This window comes from Lepidochelys olivacea, assembly GCF_965140295.1.
Source record: "Lepidochelys olivacea isolate rLepOli2 genome assembly, chromosome: 17".
Taxonomy (NCBI): domain Eukaryota; kingdom Metazoa; phylum Chordata; order Testudines; family Cheloniidae; genus Lepidochelys; species Lepidochelys olivacea.
In genome coordinates, this window is record NC_140427.1 from 17,570,032 (window position 1) to 17,589,730 (window position 19,699).

At 46.0% G+C, this 19,699-nt stretch overlaps 1 protein-coding gene and 1 long non-coding RNA gene across 3 annotated transcripts in view; one reads left to right on the forward strand and one right to left on the reverse strand.

Moving 5' to 3' along the window:
* Positions 1 to 19,699, reverse strand: part of LOC311532395 — a 76,654-nt gene that overhangs the window by 34,950 nt on the left and 22,005 nt on the right. For both annotated transcript variants that reach the window (XR_014714376.1, XR_014714377.1), the window contains exon 2: positions 6,652 to 6,983. This is a non-coding gene — a long non-coding RNA (uncharacterized lncRNA). The remainder of the gene's footprint in view (positions 1 to 6,651; positions 6,984 to 19,699) is intronic.
* P2RX1 (purinergic receptor P2X 1) overlaps positions 1 to 19,699 on the forward strand; it is a 36,830-nt gene that overhangs the window by 10,393 nt on the left and 6,738 nt on the right. Inside the window, exons 4-10 of the mRNA XM_084650820.1 lie at positions 2,538 to 2,607; positions 5,339 to 5,435; positions 10,278 to 10,358; positions 12,731 to 12,872; positions 14,798 to 14,928; positions 16,620 to 16,710; positions 19,441 to 19,506. Coding sequence (XP_084506946.1) covers positions 2,538 to 2,607; positions 5,339 to 5,435; positions 10,278 to 10,358; positions 12,731 to 12,872; positions 14,798 to 14,928; positions 16,620 to 16,710; positions 19,441 to 19,506 — 678 coding nt within the window. The remainder of the gene's footprint in view (positions 1 to 2,537; positions 2,608 to 5,338; positions 5,436 to 10,277; positions 10,359 to 12,730; positions 12,873 to 14,797; positions 14,929 to 16,619; positions 16,711 to 19,440; positions 19,507 to 19,699) is intronic.

The following is a 19,699-nucleotide window of genomic DNA, read 5'->3' on the forward strand; positions in this document are numbered from 1 at the left end:
CACTGAACCAATGATGAGACATTGGAACTGTCCCACTTTGGCTGGTTATTTCAATAAGAAACCTGCAATCACAAGTTTCCTCTATGCCTAGTGATAGCCAAGTCAGGTCACAAAGAATTCCTACCTAATGGATAAGAGACAGTCTCTAAACTAGAGCAGGTCAGGGTGGAATTGTTCCCTGTAGTAGCAAAGTCCCATCTCTTCGTGGGTAACACAGCCCACTGTTTTCCCACCAATTTGCTAGTAGCAAGCTTCTGATCTTTAGCTTTATGGATATTAAGATTCTCGGCAAAGAAATATGCTGTTTATAATGTAAAGGAAAGCTACTGTTAATGTGTCGGATGCACTGTACTACAATTGCCTTCTATATTAAAATATCCCTAGTATTGACAAACTCATTAGCAAATCTACTTTCAGCCTCCCCGATCCTCCCCACAGCAAACATATACCTGCAGGACTACTCTCCACAGTCTGGCTGAGATTTCCAAAGCCATTTAAAGGATTTGGATGCTCAATTCCCCATTAATTTTTAAATGGAAATTTGAGCATGCAAATCCCCTTGAACACCATTGAGAATCCCAGCCAACATATATAACAGGGACCAGTACAGGGCCTTTGGGAGGGTTGGATTATCTACTACAGTAGATTAGCTGACTGGAGTTTACCCTTGCCTCCTTTGTACTTTACTCCTGAGGGCATTCTGTGCCAAAAAATTAAAAATTCTGTGCATAATATTTTAAAATTCTGCAGATTTTATTTGACAAATAAATGTGGAGGCTCCAGCATGTCATTGGGAACCCTGAACAGAGGTGGGAGATCACTGTGCAGCTCCCCCCTGGGGCACAGACTCAGCAGTGAGGCTGCACCCAACCGTGACACAGCGAATGGACTGGGCCTGCCCCAGAAACACCCCAGAGCCCTGCCCCTCTGTGCCAGGTGCACCAGGTGTGGGCAGGCAGGCATAGCAAGGCAGGATCCTAATGTGGAGGGGCTTAGCGTCAGGGGATCCAGGTGTGAGTTGAGAGGATTCTGTGTGGGGCAATCTGGGTGCAGGCGGCTCAGTGTGGGACCCGGGTGTGGGGGGATCTGGATGCACAGGGGCTTGTTGCGGGGTTCTGGGTGCTACAGTAATGGGACTCTGCAGGGGGGATCCAGGGGAAGGTGGTTGGGGCTCAGCGTGGGAGTCCAGGTGGGGGGGCATAGAGCTCGGCAGGGAGGTCTGGGTGTGCGGGGCTTAGTGGGGGATCCAGATGCTGGGGGAGTGGGGCTCTGGGGTGGGGATCTATGTGCAGCTTGTTGGGGCTTGGTAGGGTGGTGATCCGGGTGTGAGTGGCTCATCAGGGTGGTGCAGGGGGAGTGGAGCTCGTTGGGGGAGTTCTGGGTGCAGGGGGAGGGGGGTGAGGCTCGGCAGGAGGGTCTGGGTGCACGGGGGTTGGGCGGATAGGGGAGCAGCTCCCTGTGCAGGGATCCCTCCCCCTGGGGCTGAGAAACTATGGGTGCAGGAAGCATGTGGGGTGGAGGGGGGGTATGCAGTGCTTCCTACAGCTGGGGGAGACATCTGGGAGTGGGTCTGACACGGCCCTGGATGCCATACAGAGGAAGAGGAAGTCCCGACCTTCTCAGCCCAGCTGGGACTAGCAGATGAGCCCAACGCAGGATACAAGCCACCAGCCAGGTCTTCTCCAGTCCCGCCCCCTTCCCCACAGTGATTTACCTCTCTGCTGCCTACCCTGGCACCCAAAACATATTGCTGGGGAAGGTCTCATGACCGCTCTTGTGGCTTCCCTTTGCTTTGCTGTCAGAAAGTCATTTTTTTGAGGAGAAGCAAAGAAATCTGTGGGGAACATAAATTCTGTGTATGCACAGTGATGCAGAATTCCCCCAGGAGTAGTACTTGTATTCACAAGATGCTATCCCTAGTGAGGCAGGGGATGGGACTGCGGTATCTTCTTCAGCCCAACAGTGAAGACAATCAGATTCTGTAAGGATTTGCCACTTTTATATTCTGGGAATGGCCACCTAGAAGATCTGTCTCCCACAGGGCACAATTCTCAATCCAGTTTAGGGCTTTTCTTCACTGCAGAGTTGTCCCTAATTCATGGCCTGTCCACACACAAAGTCCCTTGAGTGGGGTGGTGCTTTTAATTTGAGTTGGCTGACCCAGCAGGTAGTACAGAGTACAGTTCAAATGAGCACAATTTGCCAGCTGCTAATCCAATCACTCAATGTGGCTCCAGTGTTATTTTGCAATGTGGCTGCTCTCACTGGAGCTAGGCTAGTTTGAGTGGTGATAACTCGAATTACTCTGCAGTAAAGACACAGCTTGAGGGCTTGTCTATGCAGAACATTATGTGCAGTAAGCTATATGCTGTAGATTTGCACCCTGGCTTGCTGTGCAGTAACATCCCATGTAGACAAGCCCTTTGTCTAAAGACAACTGGAGTTGAAGAGGGCTTTCTCATGGACAGTACAGAGCGGAATTGCTGGACACCTGATTCCCAGCCACTGAGAGATGTTTGCTTTCTTTCTCATCACAGCTGCCCGATGCAGGACGATGCAATAAAGATAGCGACTGTATCCAAGGGAATTACAGTCGCCAGGGACAAGGTAAGAAGGGAAGCGTTAAGACTGTGAGCTTTTCAGGGCAGGGACTTTCTTTTATTGTCTCTGAAGCCCCTAATATGCTTTTGGTGCTATATGAATAAAAGGCTGCCAGCAGTTCTTAGTCTAGACTAAGATGGTACAATGAGAGGCATATTGGAAATGCAGAGATTAGATTAGACAGGTTTTGTTACTTTCTCACAGTGCAAGGAAGGTGGCAGTATTTCAGCCTGTCAACAGAGATGAGTTGAACCCATCTGGAAAGGGTCAGATACATCTGAACATGAGAAGATTCTCTCTTCTTCCCACTCTTTGGAAAAAGGGTCAACCGCTCCCACTGTCACATCCACACCTATCTGTGCACTCTGCAGCAGTGCCTCATTGGCAGCAGAAACTGAGACCCCCCCAGGTTCAATGCCAGTGTTGCTAACTTCCTTCTCTAGGGGTTTTCTTCCAATCTTAAGGACATGAAGATAATTCCATGAAGCAGGTTGGTGGGAAAATGGCTTACTAAGGTAGAAACAGGATTGTAATGGGGCATGCTGGTCATTCTGTCTCCTAATATACATCCCTCCAAGATGCTCTTGGACACTATTTAATTATATACTTTAACTTCCAAGGGGTTTTTTAAGCAGGTGAGTTTTTGCACCTAAAAGGCTATAAACATGGAGAAGCTGCCAAGGAGGTCTGAGTGATCCTAGTAAGGTCTCTCCAGACAACTCCCATATTCCATGCTGGAGTGATCAGAATCTACCAGAGAGCAACCATTAACTGGTTACTTTTGGGGGTCACTGTTCCATAGCTACAGGCTGTGCATTTTTAAAAGTTACTGGGGCAAACCTGGAAACTTGTAGGGGAGAGATATGGGGACACTGTCTGTACAACATCTGAATTCTGGCTGATACAGCAATTTTCATAGTGACAACTTCAAAGTATTATTGAATACGTCTGTGTGTACATGGACCCCATCCTTGCTGACAAGGGCTATATCCTTCCCAGGGATGACGGGGGTCATTAAACACAACCACTGACCATTCAGATGGAAGTACCTTGGGAAGTTAACTGGTTCTTCTGGGCTTGGGCTTTCTCCTACCCTTCTGCAGAAGGGGTGGGAGAGCACAAAATCCCCAAATGCAGGACAAAAAATGCAGGTGTTCATGCTAGTCTTTAACAACCACAGAAGTTGAGTGAATACGGGAAAGAAACACTGAGATATCCAGAGAAAGCCACACAGGAAGTTTTAGGCAGGAAAGGGGAGGAGACGGGCACCCTCTCATGGGGGAGGGGAGTAGTGGTGGTGGTTTAGCAGCAGGATCAACCAACATCAGAAAACAGAACGCTGACGTGGCAAAGAGGTGAAGACAAACAATGCACAGCAGGAGAGAGACCTGGATACCTCCAGAGTACTCTTATCCCAGCTGAAAGAATACTCTGGAGTGGTGAGGAAACGGAGGCAGGGAAATGCCTGTAGGTTTTATTGTTTTTGTATAGATCTGGGCATTTCTCATGCTATTAAATGTAAAGCACAGTAGTGTATTATAATCTTGCAGAGAGTCTGTCTGTGTTGTATGTGCTACACCTGTCACGTGCCCTTGAAAAGTTAACCTGTGAACCCAGAGCATCCACACAGCTGGAGTTTTGGGAAAAGGTGTGGTTAAGGATGGTAGGTCTGAAGGGTCAATATTAGTTTCTGGGCCAGGAAGGTGGACTATGGGGTCTCAAGCAGATCCTCTGTCTCACCCCTACCCCCCACGAGTGTACCTAGAGACCCCAAGCCAGAGACAAAGCCTGGACTCTGTTCAGACTTTGGAGCTTTTCAGCTCACAGGATTCAGCGGTGGGTCCCTCAGAACGGTGTGGTGAGCGTCTAGGAGAAACCGCTCAACTAGATCTGTGACAACAGGTGCTGCTAAAAACTGAGCAACTATCTAGACTCAGAAGGAACAGGATCTTCTGATCCTGAAAGTCTTACTGCTTCCTAACAATCAAAGTGAACTATTTGCTGGAGTGGTCCGGGGGAGTCAGAACTCCTAGCATCTGTTTGTGGCTTTGCCATGGACTCACTTTCTTTGGCCATACCCAACTCCCTTAGCCCCAGTCTGCCAGGTGAAATTTACCACGTGCAGAAGGCCAGCACAAGACCTATTTTGCTGGTTTAAAGCATTGCATAGACCTTGTACTGACACTCTGCACAGGGGTGAATCTGACCCACATATGCAGATAGTGTTATTGTCCCCCAAAGTTTTAAAACTGAGTGAGTTAACCACAGACCAATTGCAAAGCCTCATAGACAGTTTGCTTCAGCATTATTGCCTTTCTAGTGGTGTGTGTGATATTTGCCACCGGGCCTATTATAATAATTTATTTATTTATTAGAGTTACTGTTTACTCCCAAGCAAGATCAGGGCCCCATTGTGGAGTGTACTGGAAACACACAGTGTAAGAGACAGTCTGTTTCCCAAAAAGCTTACAAACCAAACAGACAAAAGAAACAAAGGAAGGATAGTTATCACCATTTCACAGATGGGGAACCGAGACACAAAGAGACTATGTGACTTGTTCAAGGTCACACAGGGAGTCCATAGCAGAGCTGTGATTTGAACAAAGTCTTCCAAGTCCTATGAGCACAAGGCTGCCCTTTGTCTCAATAATGTGAGATTTGACAGGGAGCATCTACAACTGTTGGACAGTCCCATAATTCAACTGCAAGTGTGAACTTTAAACACTGTTTTCTTCAGGTATCATGACTGGGAAGTGTGTAGATTTCAACAGTGATGTCCAGACCTGTGAGATTTTTGGCTGGTGCCCTGTAGAAGAGGACGGTCAGATTCCTGAGTAAGAAATGGTCCTATTTTCAGTCAGATTTCCCTTCTTGGTTGTGAGGGGTATTGCAAGTAAGCTTAGGATTGCACTGGAAAAAGACCACTGCCTAACTACTGCTGCTCATGAGCCAAATCCTGAAGCCCCTACTCAGGCAAAACTCTAATGGGGCCAAATGCTGACCCTGCTGCTCCATGACCTTGGAACATGGCCACAGTTTTGCAGAGCAGTAAGTACATCCTTGGTGGTGGGGTGGGGTGTCAGGTGCCATGTGTTGCAGTTTCAGGGTAACTGCACTTATATTCACCCTCCATGGTCCCACGAGGGCACCCACTTAAGGCTTCTGGCTCCCAATTGTCACCTCTCTGGGGCGGAGACCCATCACTCTTCCTTCAGAATGGGTTCTTAATGCTGCACAACCCCTGCCAGCCAGTCCGATATCCCTGACAAGCCAGTCTACCTAAAGGCCAGCCCCCGTACACTGCTTTCTGTCTCCAAGAGCTCCGAACAGCATACTGCCAGCCATTACAAGTTACCACACAGCTGTTTCTAAGCAAGCACGTGTATGCTTAGGGGAAAAGCATTACAGAGAAGACACATAAAAAAACATTAAAAGAACCTACATGCATGCTAAAAACTTCCCAGAAGTCACCCCCAACGCCAGCCTAGAATACTTGTCAATCTTTCAAACCCCACAACTGGGTTTGCCCCCTTAGTTACAAGTTCATGTCAATTTTTCAGTCAGGAACTAGACCTTCCAATGGACAATTCAGCTGCGTCTTTATACAGCACAGGCCTTTGCTCTCCGGTATCCTGGACCAGGCAATCACTAATCAATGGCCCTCTCCTCAGGGCACACCTTCAAAAGGCTGAATAACTGGGGTTGTAGAATTTGCATTAATCATTCCCCAGGAAATCAACGTAACACTTATGTCCCAAAAGTCCATGCCTGCCTAGTACATTTCAATACTATTGATTGTTGGGTTTAGTGTGCGGGTGCAGGGTGGTGTTGGTGGCCTGTGATGTACAGGGGGTTAGACTAGTTGATCTGGTGGTCCCTTCAGTCCTTAAGCTTTATTGAACTTCTTAGATTTCCCAGATCTCACATTTGTCACACCCCTTATCAGCAACCAAGGAACTTTCATCACACACTCACACGTGTATATGGCTGGGAAATACTGTGGAGTATCTTGCAGAAGTGCTCTATAATGTACATGCCAGAGCAGCTTACCTGATCCAGCAGCAGGTGCCTTCACCGCCTCTGTTTCCCCATCCTCAAGCTGGGAGTCATAGTCTTCCCTTTTGGATTCTGGTGTATTTGAGTGGTTGGGGCTGTCATGGTTACTGGGCTAGCTGTAAGTCTGTCCTCTTCCACGTTTCTCTGAGTGCACCATTTGAGGTCTTTTGTCTTTATCACAATTCTTCCACATTTAGCCCATCCCTGGGCTACAGCACCCTGTGGATCAACCATTTCTATCCAGCAGGTACAAATGAACTCAGGTACCTGTTGTTCTTCCCTGCAGGAGTCTGTGATCAATGGTTTACAGAGATCAGACAGCTTTCCTGAAACAAAAGTAGTATTTTAAACAGTGGGAACAAAGCACTTAGTGAAAAAGGATTTTAAAACAACTGTCTCTCTTAGCTAAAGGCTTCCCATCCCCTGAGTATTGGCAGGCATAACATCTCCAGACACACCAAGCGAGGTGTCATGCATCAGTCCCCTTGAACCACTTCTCCCCTCTCTTGAGAGAATGTTCCTTTTTAAACCTGCCACAGTTCTTTCAATCACCTGCATTCCCTGGCCTTTTCCTATCTTGGCATCATCTCTTAATTCTCGAGAGTTTGCTGAGAAGTGGCTTAACTGGAGCCTTTCCCTTCCTGCTTGTTTTTCCTGACAGCCACCTAGTAATCTAAACCAATATAGTCATACAGTAAACATCCCAATAACCATCTCAATATACCGTATTCATAAATTACAGAGACGCTCCAAATCCATCACATAGTCTTCCAGGCACTACAGCAAAGGTCCTTCCCCTTTCAGGGTAAGCCAAAGTTCCAAACAAAGATAGGCTTCCAGCAATTCTCCCAGGGTCAAGTAGTGCTGCAGATCTTCTCCGAGGCTCAGAATCCTTACCCTGTTTATCAAGGGGCTCCCTCCCCAACAACCTCAATATAGCCCACTACTAATGTATTGCCCAAGCCTCTTCCTTCCTCTGTGTACCCTTCCCAGCTTCTTCTAAATCTTACCTCCTCAACTCCGCCCCACTGTCTGCTCCCCAGCATTCTCTAGCCCAGCAGTTCTCAACCAAGGGTCCAAGGCCACCTGGGGGGCTGTCAGGGTTCCTTCCCCACTCTGAACTCTAGGGTACAGATGTGGGGACCCGCATGAAAGACCCCCTAAGCTTATTCTTACCAGCTTAGGTTAAAAACTTCCCCAAGGTACAAACTTGGCCTTATCCTTGAACAGTATGCTGCCACCACCAAGCGTTTTAAACAAAGAACAGGGAAAGAGACTACTTGGAGACAGTCTTCCCCCCAAAAATATCCCCCCAAGCCCTATACACCCCCTTTCCTGGGGAGGCTTGAGAATAATATCTGAACCAACTGGTTACAAAATCATCAAAGACCCAAACCCCTGGATCTTGGGGCAATGGAAAAATCAGTCAGGTTCTTAAAAGAAGGGTTAAGAAAGAAAGGTAAAAATCATCTCTGTAAAATCAGGATGGAAAATACTTTATAGGGTATTCAGATTCAAAACACAGAGGATCCCCCTCTGGGCAAAACCTTAAAGTTACAGAAAACAGGAATAAACCTCCCTCTTAACACAGGGAAAATTCACATAAAACAAAAGATAAAACTAATCCACCTTGCCTGGTTTACCTATACTTGTTGCAATATTGGAGACTTGGATTAGGATGGGTTGGCCTCTCTCAGTCCCAAGAGAGAACAACCACATAAACAAAGAGCACAACAAAAGCCTTCCCCCTCCCCCAAGATTTGAAAGTATTTTGTCCCCTTATTGGTCCTTTGGGTCAGGTGCCAGCCAGGTTAGCTGAGCTTCTTAACCCTCTACAGGTAACAGGATGTTGCCTCTGGCCAGGAGGGATTATATAGCACTGTATACAGAAAGGTGGTTACCCTTCGCTTTAGATTTATGACAGGGGCTGTGAGCAGGTTTCAGGAGGTCCACCGAGCAGGGCCAACATTATACTCACTGGGCAGGGCGGAAAGCTGAAGTCCTGCTACCCAGGGCTGAAGACAAAGCCTGAGCAACTTAGTGTCATAGGGCTCCCTGTGGCGTGGGGCCTTGGGCAATTGCCCTGCTTGCTGCCCCCTAATGTTGGCCCTGACTTTTACACACAGAAAAACAGTTGTGGCACAGGTGGGCCATGGCGTTTTTATAATATGTTGGGGGTGGGGTGGGGGGAGGGAAAAACATTGAGAACCCCTGCTCTAGCTCACCATGAAGAACCTCCTGCTGGTCTTTCTCCTGAGCCACAGATTTGCCTTATATACTGTAGCCTGTCACATAGCTGTCATTTAACCTGACCCCCAATCTCCAGCAGGACTTACTCTCTGTTTGGTCCTGTGATCTTTAGAAGACCTACAAGTCCCAGAATGTCTGTCCTTGAAGGGGCCAAGCCTTGGAACACAGCTGGCTGGACCCATGCCACAACTACCCTTAAGGAGAGGACAGACTGCATTACACAGGAAATGCATCTAGCTAATAGAGCACCATCTCCAGGGTACATATGAACACGTAGCATTTTTCATAAGTTAGTAGGTTCAAAAAAGTTGCCCTTGTGCACTGCAAATGGCTTCTTGATTGAACAGACCTTAGCAGAAGGGAAATGACTTTTTCCCCCTTACATCCCTCATTGGCGGAGGGTTGCTCCAACCCAGTGAGGTAGCTGAGTAATCTTCATGGTGCTTTTCCCACTTCGCTGAGTCACCAGAGCTGGGGAGAAGCAGGAGCCTATCAGACACACACCCTGCATGCATTCAAGGGATGGGCAACAATAATGCCTCTGGGGTCCCTCTCAGTCATCCCAGCCACTAGATCATGCTATGGATGCTCTGACCAGCCCATCACCACAATCCCCTCTCTCCTCCCTCTACGGGTTCTTCCAGACTTTGGGGTGTATTGTTGTGTCAGGGTTTTAGTAGCCTCCTCTCTTCCCCAGCATTGAGGGCATGAAAAGCCAGGATCCTTGGAGTCCTGGGTATGGGTCAGAAAGCTCCCTGCCCCTTTCTGAGGCTGCCCAGGATTTTACCATAGAAAGTAAAGAGCTCCCATCATGGGAAGTGAGAGCCTCTCATGAGCCGTGGATTTGAGCTTGTTGCCTTTAGTGGGAGTTTTGATTGAGGATAAAGGCTTCAGAATTTGGCCAACATGTTCAGCAGAAAAATCATTCAAATTCCTCTGTTCTAACTGTAAAACGTCAGGTGCGGTACAGTAGCCAGCTGCAAAACCAAAGCCTAGTCTCTGCATCAGCCAGTTGGTTAGTGGGTGGGGATGAGCAGGGGACATTGGGGTTCTGCATTATTGCTTCTCCACAGTAAAGTCAACACAGCATATAATGAAAGGAAGCTCCTTCATCAGGCCCAAGAAAAGGCTTGTCTGCATAGCAAATATTTCCCCTTCTCTATAGTGCTTCTACCTAGGATACTTTGGAATTCATCTTTTTACCTAGAAAGTGCAAGGACCAGACCAAATCTCTCATTGGGTCCTGAATGTGATTGTTTGGATGCTATCCCATATAATTTCTTTGCATCTATTTTTCTTCCCTTTATTATAATTACTTTAGATGTTGGCTAATTGAAAGACAAGCACTTGTTAACACGTGTATTTTTCAGCCCCCCGTTGCTCTTAGAAGCTGAAAAATTTACCTTATTTATTAAGAACAGCATCAGCTTCCCCACATTTAAAGTCTCCAGGTGAGTAAATGTTTGGGTTTTTTTTTTTTAAGAGATCAAATGTCAAATCTTTTTTTTTCTGATCGCTCATGAGTTGGATCCCTGCCACTATGTAGAGTGATGTAGTATTGTATGTATAGCTTTTGGCTCATTTGGTGCAGAAAACACCATCTTTTGTCCCTGAGTCCAGTATTTGGTTGACTGCAGCATTCAATAACAAATCAGTTAGTAGGAATCAGGACTGGTCCTTAAATGAGTCACAAACCAAAATGGGGACGAAAGCCCTGACCCTCCAAACAAGACCACTCATGTGAGTAAAGTCATTAACTTATTCGCAAGAGCAGGGCCTCACTTTATAACATGCGGTTTAGTGTAGCTGGGAGCGAGCCTCAGCATAGGCAGACAGATTCACACTAGTGTAACCCACACACCTTCTGGGTGTGGTGTTCTGTGCCATCTCGTGGCACTAGGACCACTTAGGGAGAGAGAGTTAAAATTAGTCTGTTCTACGGCCTTAGCTAAGAGCCAGTTGGCTTTTAGCTTATGCAGTAGAGGCTCATGCACTAAGTTCCAGAGGCCGCATGTTTGATCCCGCCTGCTGACGACCAGGGTCTGTCGGTGTTACACTAGCACACTATAAATAGCAATGTAGACGTTGCTGCACTGGCAGAGACTCACTCCCAGCTACAGTAAACCATGCATTATAAAGTTAGGCCACCTGAGCTCAGACACAGGCGATTGGGTGGCTAGCCTGAGCCTCTGCAGCAACGTCCACACTGCTATCCAGACTGGGAAGCACGCATCCAGTTGCAGTATAGCCATACCCCTAGTGGCTAGAGCACTGGATTGGGACTCAGGCAACCTAGTTCTATTCCCAGCTGTGCCACTGACCTTGGACAAGTCACTTTCCCCTCTATATGCCTCAGTTTACTCATCTGTAAAATGGGGGTAATCATACTGACCTCCTTTGTAAAGCACTGAGATCTACTGATGAAAAATGCCTGCATAGAAACTAGGTAGTATTATAAGGAACACTTCAGCTATGTAAAACCTGCTGCCTTGGTGCTAGCATTGAGCTGTAAACGGTGTCTAATTTCAGTCTTTAAATCAGAGAAGCAGAGATTGCAATGAAATTTACCAGAGATCTCAGTTGTCATGGTGCACACACATCTCCTCTTTCTCTGTCTTTTTATTCTTCTGAAGGCAGAAATATAAAATGAAGTACTACAATGGGAGCCGCTAAAGCACCAGGAGAACCTAGATTGTATAGAAATTGTCAAAGGCCCTTCACATCATTACGATTTCTGCTTCTATTACAGTAATTGACTTAGGAAATAATTTCCTAGTGCCTCTCTGTAAACTGTCTCTCTGACCAAAGGAACAAGTCTAAGAGGATTTGTTGCTGGTCTGATTATAAATTTGATCCAGAACAAATGAACAAAAGTCATTTGTGCTGAGCATGACAGATTTCCCTTCTATAGATTTGTACTGTCCCTGTACTATTTATCAGGTTAAATACACAGTAACCTGACATTAATCCAGGCTGCTCTCTGAAGCAGCATGTATTCAGTAGAGTCTGTCCAGCCACCATTACTCAGTGCCATGGATTGCCAGTTCACCAGAGACTGTGCTCCCAGGAGGGAAGAAAGAGAATAAGATATTCTACAGTGGTAATAGGTGAAATGCACAGAACCCAGCTAAACAAATCCCTTTGTTATATTTTGCCTTCACTATCTTAATTTCTACATGACAAAACCATGTTACAAAGTCAAAATGGGACCAGTTACACTAGTGTAAATCCAGAGAAACTCCAACTGGCTTGAATGAAGTTACTCTGGTTTACAATAGTGTAAGTGTGCGTTATGCCTTTTTGGTCAGGAACTCTTAGTATGTGTTCGTACAGCACCTAGAACAATGGACCTGTCCTGACTGTGGCCTGTAAGGACTACTGCAATATAAACAAACAACAGAAACAATCTGGATCAAAGTGAATAAAATCTATTGTGTCCCTAATGGGTTATAGCTATAACCCTCTCTTCCACTGCTTTGAAAACAAATTTCTGAGCCTTGCCTCAATCCTTATTTCTGTCTCTAAATTATAAGTTTTGTGAAACAATGTACGTTCTTTGCTCTCGTGTAGCTGATTTTAAAGCATGATGTTCACTATGGCCTAGCTTTTCGAAAGAGCTCAGTACCCACTCAGGCATGGAGACAAGTGTCCAGATTTTCAAAAGAACCTGGCATGTTGGGTGCAGAACTCTTATGAGACTCTGGACATCAGCTGCTGGGTGATGAGTAATGAGCTCATTTGAAAATCTGGCTTTTTATACCATAACTAATCATAGACTATCACATTTCATTCAGTTGACATACAGGTTCTTTTTTATTCACAGACGCAACCTAGTGGAGGGCATTACCACAAGCTACCTGAAAAAATGCACCTACCACAAAAACAAAGATCCTTTTTGCCCTGTGTTTGAGCTGGGATACATTGTGAAGGAATCGGGACAAAATTTTCATGCCCTGGCCCTTAAGGTACACAGATTTCAAGTGATGTGTGCTTCAGTCATGAGAATGAGGGGACATAGGAGGTTGACCTGAAATGGGTTTTGTTTTTTTGGCCACTGAAGTGAAAAATCAGTCATTAGCACAGCTCTATACCTTGATCCATAGTTCTGACCAATCACTTTATATATTTTGTTTGCAGCAAAATCCAAACTTGGTAAATAAGGAGTCAACAGGGTGTCTTTGTTTACACTTCAAGCTGGAGGAGCAAATTCCAGCTCAGGGAGACATACTCGTGCCAGATCTGACTGAGCTAGCATGCTAAAAGTAGAATGTAGCCATGGTGGTGTGAGCAGCATGAGGAGTTAGATGCCCTGAGTATGTACCTAGCAGGCATGTCTCCTCCAGCTCAAAGTGCAGACATACCCTTAGACTACAGAGAAATACAGTCTAATCTGCAAAAAGAGGTCAGGAAAGGCAGAGCATTTTGTGCTTATGTTAACAAGGATTGTGCGTATTTGCCACATTGCTGATCATGAGGTGCTACACTGTTTGTTTGTTTCAGAACAAATAAAGAGGGTTTTTTTCTGTCTCCACCCTTCTCATCCTGTTTGGCATTTGTACTGAGGAGCTCATCACTGCTTTGGTTCAGGATTTTTTGCTTCCTTATTGCTTTTTGTTAACATTTCCCTCTCCACCTCCACAAGTTCACATTCATGGTTCACACACAAGCCACCTATCTACATGTCAGTATCTTACACCGGGGAAGAGGAAGAGGTGAAACGTGTTACTATGGAGATGTGTTGATGCTGCTCAGTTGATTAGATGGAAAATGACCTCCTGAATCCAGCACTATCTAATCTGTGCCCTCTCCTTCCTAACCACAAGAATCTGATATGTTCTCTCCATCAGAGGCCCAGCCTCATGAGTGATCGTTCTAAGCCCACAGCAGTTGTGTACTAGCTATTGATCCACTGAACTAGTTAAAAAAGCTAGTAAAACACTGAATCTATGTATGCGCAGAAATGAGGCCCATACATGAAGACACTGTACCTCCCTATTTCCATTCTTTTTATTTGTTATTGTATTTCCAATGGTAGCCCATTATAACTGGTTGAGAGATTAATCTTTTCAGCTTGATTGGCCAGACCTGTCTGTTTAAGAGGTTACAAGTTAAGCTGTCTCTAATCCAAGAAGGAGCATCCCTACAGAGGGGCATGAGCTGCAAAATTTGGGTCCATGCCCAGTCTGTACTGCGAATTTTAGGGATTTTCAGATGCAGGCTTTTGGCGTAGGCCTCTCTCTAATAATCACAAAATGAAAGTCCCTTTTCTCACAGACGCACACAGGATGCAATCATTCTATCCACCAGCTTGGGCTGTGATGTCAACCCTGCAGCCCCAGGCCTTGGTGGCAGGGGTCAGAGCTGCTCAGGGTCATGCTTCTAGACACAGGTTGCCAAACAAAGGGGAGGCAACTCGTGAGCACTACAGTGATACTATGTAAACAGTAACAGTCACCACAGCCAGCATTACCAGGCTCCTGTATCCAACATCAGGACTTCCCACTGAAGCTCTTGATCTGCTCTTTCCAAATGGAGCAGCATGATAGTGGGAGAGGCTCTGGAAGCTCTACTAGTAAGTGAGGATGACGCTAGCATGTCAAGTGTGTCATACAAAGAACCAGATGATTGCAAGGTGGAATCCTATGTTGCTGAGAGTCCTGGGTGAAGAGAGGGAAATAAATTGGCAGGACTATGTATCCTGGCTTGATCTCTGGTCCCTTGGTAGCATCTTTGGAGCCAGCTGTGGAGAGTGAGTTTATTGGGATGGAAAGAGCATCCCTTTGCAAATTAAAAAGCTAACAAAACCAGAATGCAGCAGAGCATCCTGAGTACAAATTTCTGCATGATGACGACATGGATATTTGCTGTCCTTTTCTCGTGTCTCTCATAGGGCGGGGTTGTCGGTATCACCATAGACTGGGACTGTGACCTCGACTGGCCCGTGACATACTGTAAACCTGTTTACCAGTTTCACGGACTTTACAACGATGACAATAACGTTTCACCAGGCTTCAACTTCAGGTAAGATGGCCCTATTATCTTCTGTTCAGCCTTCGTATATAGTTTCTTTCATCCTGGAGGATCTCAAAGCACATTACAGACTCTATAAAAGCAGGGATTATTCTCCTGACTACCAAAATAAATGTCACCCTTGCATGTGCAAAGTGCAGCCGTTCGTTTTAGAATAGGAAGTGAAAATGCCTCACCTCCCTTTAATCAGCTGTCCTTCCTTTCTTTCTCTTCACACACACCCAGGCACTCACTCCAGACTTCCAGCTCTGAGCCATTGCAAAATCCTCCCAGGGTCACCAATTATGCCCCAAATTAAAACATCCTCATAATCACAACACTACGCATTTCCTTGGCTGAAATGAGTTAGCAGATACCATAATTGTCACTACAGTTGTGTAGTGTTACAGGTGGCACTGCTCTTAAGAGTACACGTAGCTCTTATATAGCACTTTGCATTCTTAGATCTCAAAACACAGGCAGTCAGTATCATTACTGCCCCTCTGGGCCAAATTTGAGTGAGTGATACTGTGACTTAGTTCATGGGGTTAACAATTTGGCTCGGCTCCCCTTCCCTCATAACGGGGGCAGGGGGCAGCTGGCAGCCAGGCCAAACCTGAGTGGCACTGTGACCCTCTGTGGCAGGTTCCAATGCCAAGAGCAGGGCCAACCCCGGGACAGGAGCCGAGAGTGCAGGGTGAGTGCAGAGTAGGCCTGCTCTCTGACCCTACCAACCCCTCAGTTGACAGTGCCATGCCAGCAGGTGCTGCTGAGAGTGGTCAGTGCTTCCTCAGTAGGGCGAGGAGAAGCGGAAGTATGCTAGCTGATGATTTTGGCCCCCCCACCCCTCCATCAAACTTGGATGCTGGGTGGGCTGCAAAAAATGACAACATGCAGTTGGTGGGCCACCTTATTAATATGTTCCAAATGTAGTAAGAGCATGAGTATATTCACTACACGTATTGTCAAGAACAAGGTATTTGTGAGTTAGGCCAAACTTTCCTAAAACCAGCCAGATACCCTCTAAACTGGTACCACAGTAATCACAGAAATTCACACCCTACATCCATTCACCCATTAGTGGTACAGGATTCTCAGTCGAATGCCTCATCATGCCTAGCTATAGATATTGAAATACCCACCCATTTTTTTGTATTTGTTTGTTATTAATTTCTTTAGATTTACAGAATAGTAACAAATGAGAGCCCTGTGCACCGTAACACTTAATTATTCTTCTTGTAATAACATAATACACCCAGTAGCATTAAACAACAAATGTTCAAACAGGAGCAAATGAACTCATCTCATCTTAGCCAATCGTGAAATTTTCAGTTGAATACTTTCAGTTCATTCACTGACTTTGATTTGGTAGAGGTCAGCTTCAGGATAAAAATTATAGTAACTAACAAGCTGTTATCTAGCACTTTTCCTCAGCTCTTATCCTCAAAGCACTTTACAAAGGATGTCACTATTATTAGCCCCACTTTCCAGATGGGGAAACTGAGGCACTGAGCAGGGAAGTGACTTGCCCTAGGTCACCCAGCAGGGCAAGAGTCTCCCAAGTCCAAGTCACTTCCTCTGTCCATTTAGTCACAAAAATTCTAGTTACTCAATTTTCTCAGTGGTTTATATTAGTTTGCTTTATTTTTCTTTTCTGAAGACCATGAAAGGCCATTTAACATATTATCTGTCTGATTGGAAAGGTATGCCAAATACTACAGAGATAATGGAACTGACTACAGGACTTTGTACAAGGTGTTTGGAATCCGGTTTGACATCCTGGTGAATGGAAAGGTAACATCCTGTGTGAATTCATTTTAATTCACAGAGTTTTCATCAGCCTCTCTTTTAATTTCATTGCCAGGTCATGTGTTGTTATATAATCCACCCCAGTATCTGAACCTAGTGCATCTCAGGGCCTTCAGTAAATGAACTTCAGGGAATATAGGAAAATGGCATACACACCATCCTGACTCAGAAGGAAGGTTAAATGAGAGTCAGGATGGTGTGTATGCCATTTTCCTATATTCCCTGAAGTTCATTTACTGAAGTAGAGGGGTTGAATTGTTTCAGTAAACTTTGTAGGGACGGATATGATTTCTGCTGGAGTCCTGGGTACTTCCTGCTGCTGCAGAGCGCGCTCTCTCTAGATGCAAGTTAATAGATAAACTGCCAGTAGATGGCTCTCGGGAATATGTACCATAGTTCCTGGTTTTGCAAATGGTTCTCTCTGTACAGCTATTTACACCAGCCCTTTACACTTTCCATAATGGCCATTGAGCACTGCAAACCATTTTTCTAAGGATGGTGCTTAATGTTTTGGTCAATCAGAAAGTAACCATTGTGAGCTGATGGTCTCCGTCTTTTCCTGGTGCCCACATCCCAGAATAACCCCTACATTAGTACAGATGGAACTCTGGTTGGCAGTCTCAGCACAGACACCAAGCATGGCTGTGGAGATGGACTTGCCCCTTGTCACTAGAAAATGGTCTCTTTGGAGACATGAGTAGTTGAGGACCATTGTGGGAGGAGCATAAGGAAAAGTGTTCATTGGGACTGCCCATCCTGTACTTTGCCTAAACAGAGAACTCCAGTAACATGGACAGAAATCCCAGTGTCTTCAGGAATATTCAGTTCACAAAAGAAAAAGAAACTAATGGCTTCATATCTAACATGCCCCGTCTCCTTCTCTAGAAGGGTATCCACAGCTCCTGCATACCTTTCATAGAATCATAGAATATCAGGGTTGGAAGGGACCTCAGGAGGTCATCTAGTCCAACCCCCTGCTCAAAAGCAGGGCCCATCCCCAATTAAATCATCCCAGCCAGGGCTTTATCAAGCCTGACCTTAAAAACTTCTAAGGAAGGAGATTCCACCACCTCCCTAGGCAACGCATTCCAGTGTTTCACCACCCTCCTTGTGAAAAAGTTTTTCCTAATATCCAACCTAAACCTCCCCCACTGCAACTTGAGACCATTGCTCCTTGTCCTGTCCTCTTCTGAGGACACTGAGAATAGTCTAGAACCATCCTCTCTGGAACCACCTCTCAGGTAGTTGAAAGCAGCTATCAAATCCCCCCTCATTCTTCTCTTCTGCAGACTAAACAATCCCAGTTCCCTCAGCCTCTCCTCATAAGTCATGTGTTCCAGACCCCTAATCATTTTTGTTGCCCTTCGCTGGACTCTCTCCAATTTATCCACATCCTTCTTGTAGTGTGGGGCCCAAAACTGGACACAGTACTCCAGATGAGGCCTCACCAATGTCGAATAGAGGGGGACGATCACGTCCCTCGATCTGCTCGCTATGCCCCTACTTCTACATCCCAAAATGCCATTGGCCTTCTTGGCAACAAGGGCACACTGCTGACTCATATCCAGCTTCTCGTCCACTGTCACCCCTAGGTCCTTTTCCGCAGAACTGCTGCCTAGCCATTCGGTCCCTAGTCTGTAGCGGTGCATTGGGTTCTTCCGTCCTAAGTGCAGGACCCTGCATTTATCCTTATTGAACCTCATCAGATTTCTTTTGGCCCAATCCTCCAATTTGTCTAGGTCCCTCTGTATCCTATCCCTGCCCTCCAGCGTATCTACCACTCCTCCCAGTTTAGTATCATCTGCAAATTTGCTGAGAGTGCAATCCACACCATCCTCCAGGATCATTTATGAAGATATTGAACAAAACCGGCCCCAGGATTGACCCCTGGGGCACTCCACTAGACACCGGCTGCCAACTAGACATGGAGCCATCGATCACTACCCGTTGAGCCCGACAATCTAGCCAACTTTCTACCCACCTTATAGTGCATTCATCCAGCCCATACTTCTTTAACTTGCTGACAAGAATACTGTGGGAGACCGTGTCAAAAGCTTTGCTAAAGTCAAGATACAATACATCCACTGCTTTCCCTTCATCCACAGAACCAGTAATCTCCTCATAGAAGGCGATTAGATTAGTCAGGCATGACCTTCCCTTAGTGAATCCATGCTGACTGTTCCTGATCACTTTCCTCTCATGTAAGTGCTTCAGGATTGATTCTTTGAGGACCTGCTCTAGGATTTTTCCGGGGACTGAAGTGAGGCTCACTGGCCTGCAGTTCCCAGGATCCTCCTCCTTCCCTTTTTTAAAGATTGGCACTACATTAGCCTTTTTCCAGTCATCCGGGACTTCTCCCATTCGCCACGAGTTTTCAAAGATAACGGCCAATGGCTCTGCAATCACAGCCGCCAGTTCCTTTAGCACTCTCGGATGCAACTCGTCCGGCCCCATGGACTTGTGCACGTCCAGCTTTTCTAAATAGTCCCTAACCACCTCTTTCTCCACAGAGGGCTGGCCATCTATTCCCCATGTTGTGATGCCCAGCGTAGCAGTCTGGGAGCTGACCTTGTTCGTGAGAGGAAGTGAACTCTTATAGTGGTAGCCATGCAAGGTTCCTAAGCAGGGTCATCCCTAGCCCTACTAATTCCTTCCCCGTGAAGGATTCCTCTGCTTTATTAGGAGATCCTGCTTATTTTCTCTCATTTTATTCAGGCAGGTAAATTTGACATCATCCCAACGATGACCACAATAGGCTCTGGAATTGGTATATTTGGAGTGGTGAGTATTGGTATGTTCAGCCTATATGTGAATATGCAAATTATTCTGCTTGCATGTGGCATTGAAGTGAAAGTGACTCTGAGCTATAGCAAAATACCAGCTCCACGTAGGCATCCACCTGGCCTTTTAAATGTGGAAAATGCAAAATAAATAGAAAAGAGATTTCCTTGCAGTAGAGCTCATCTATCTCCAG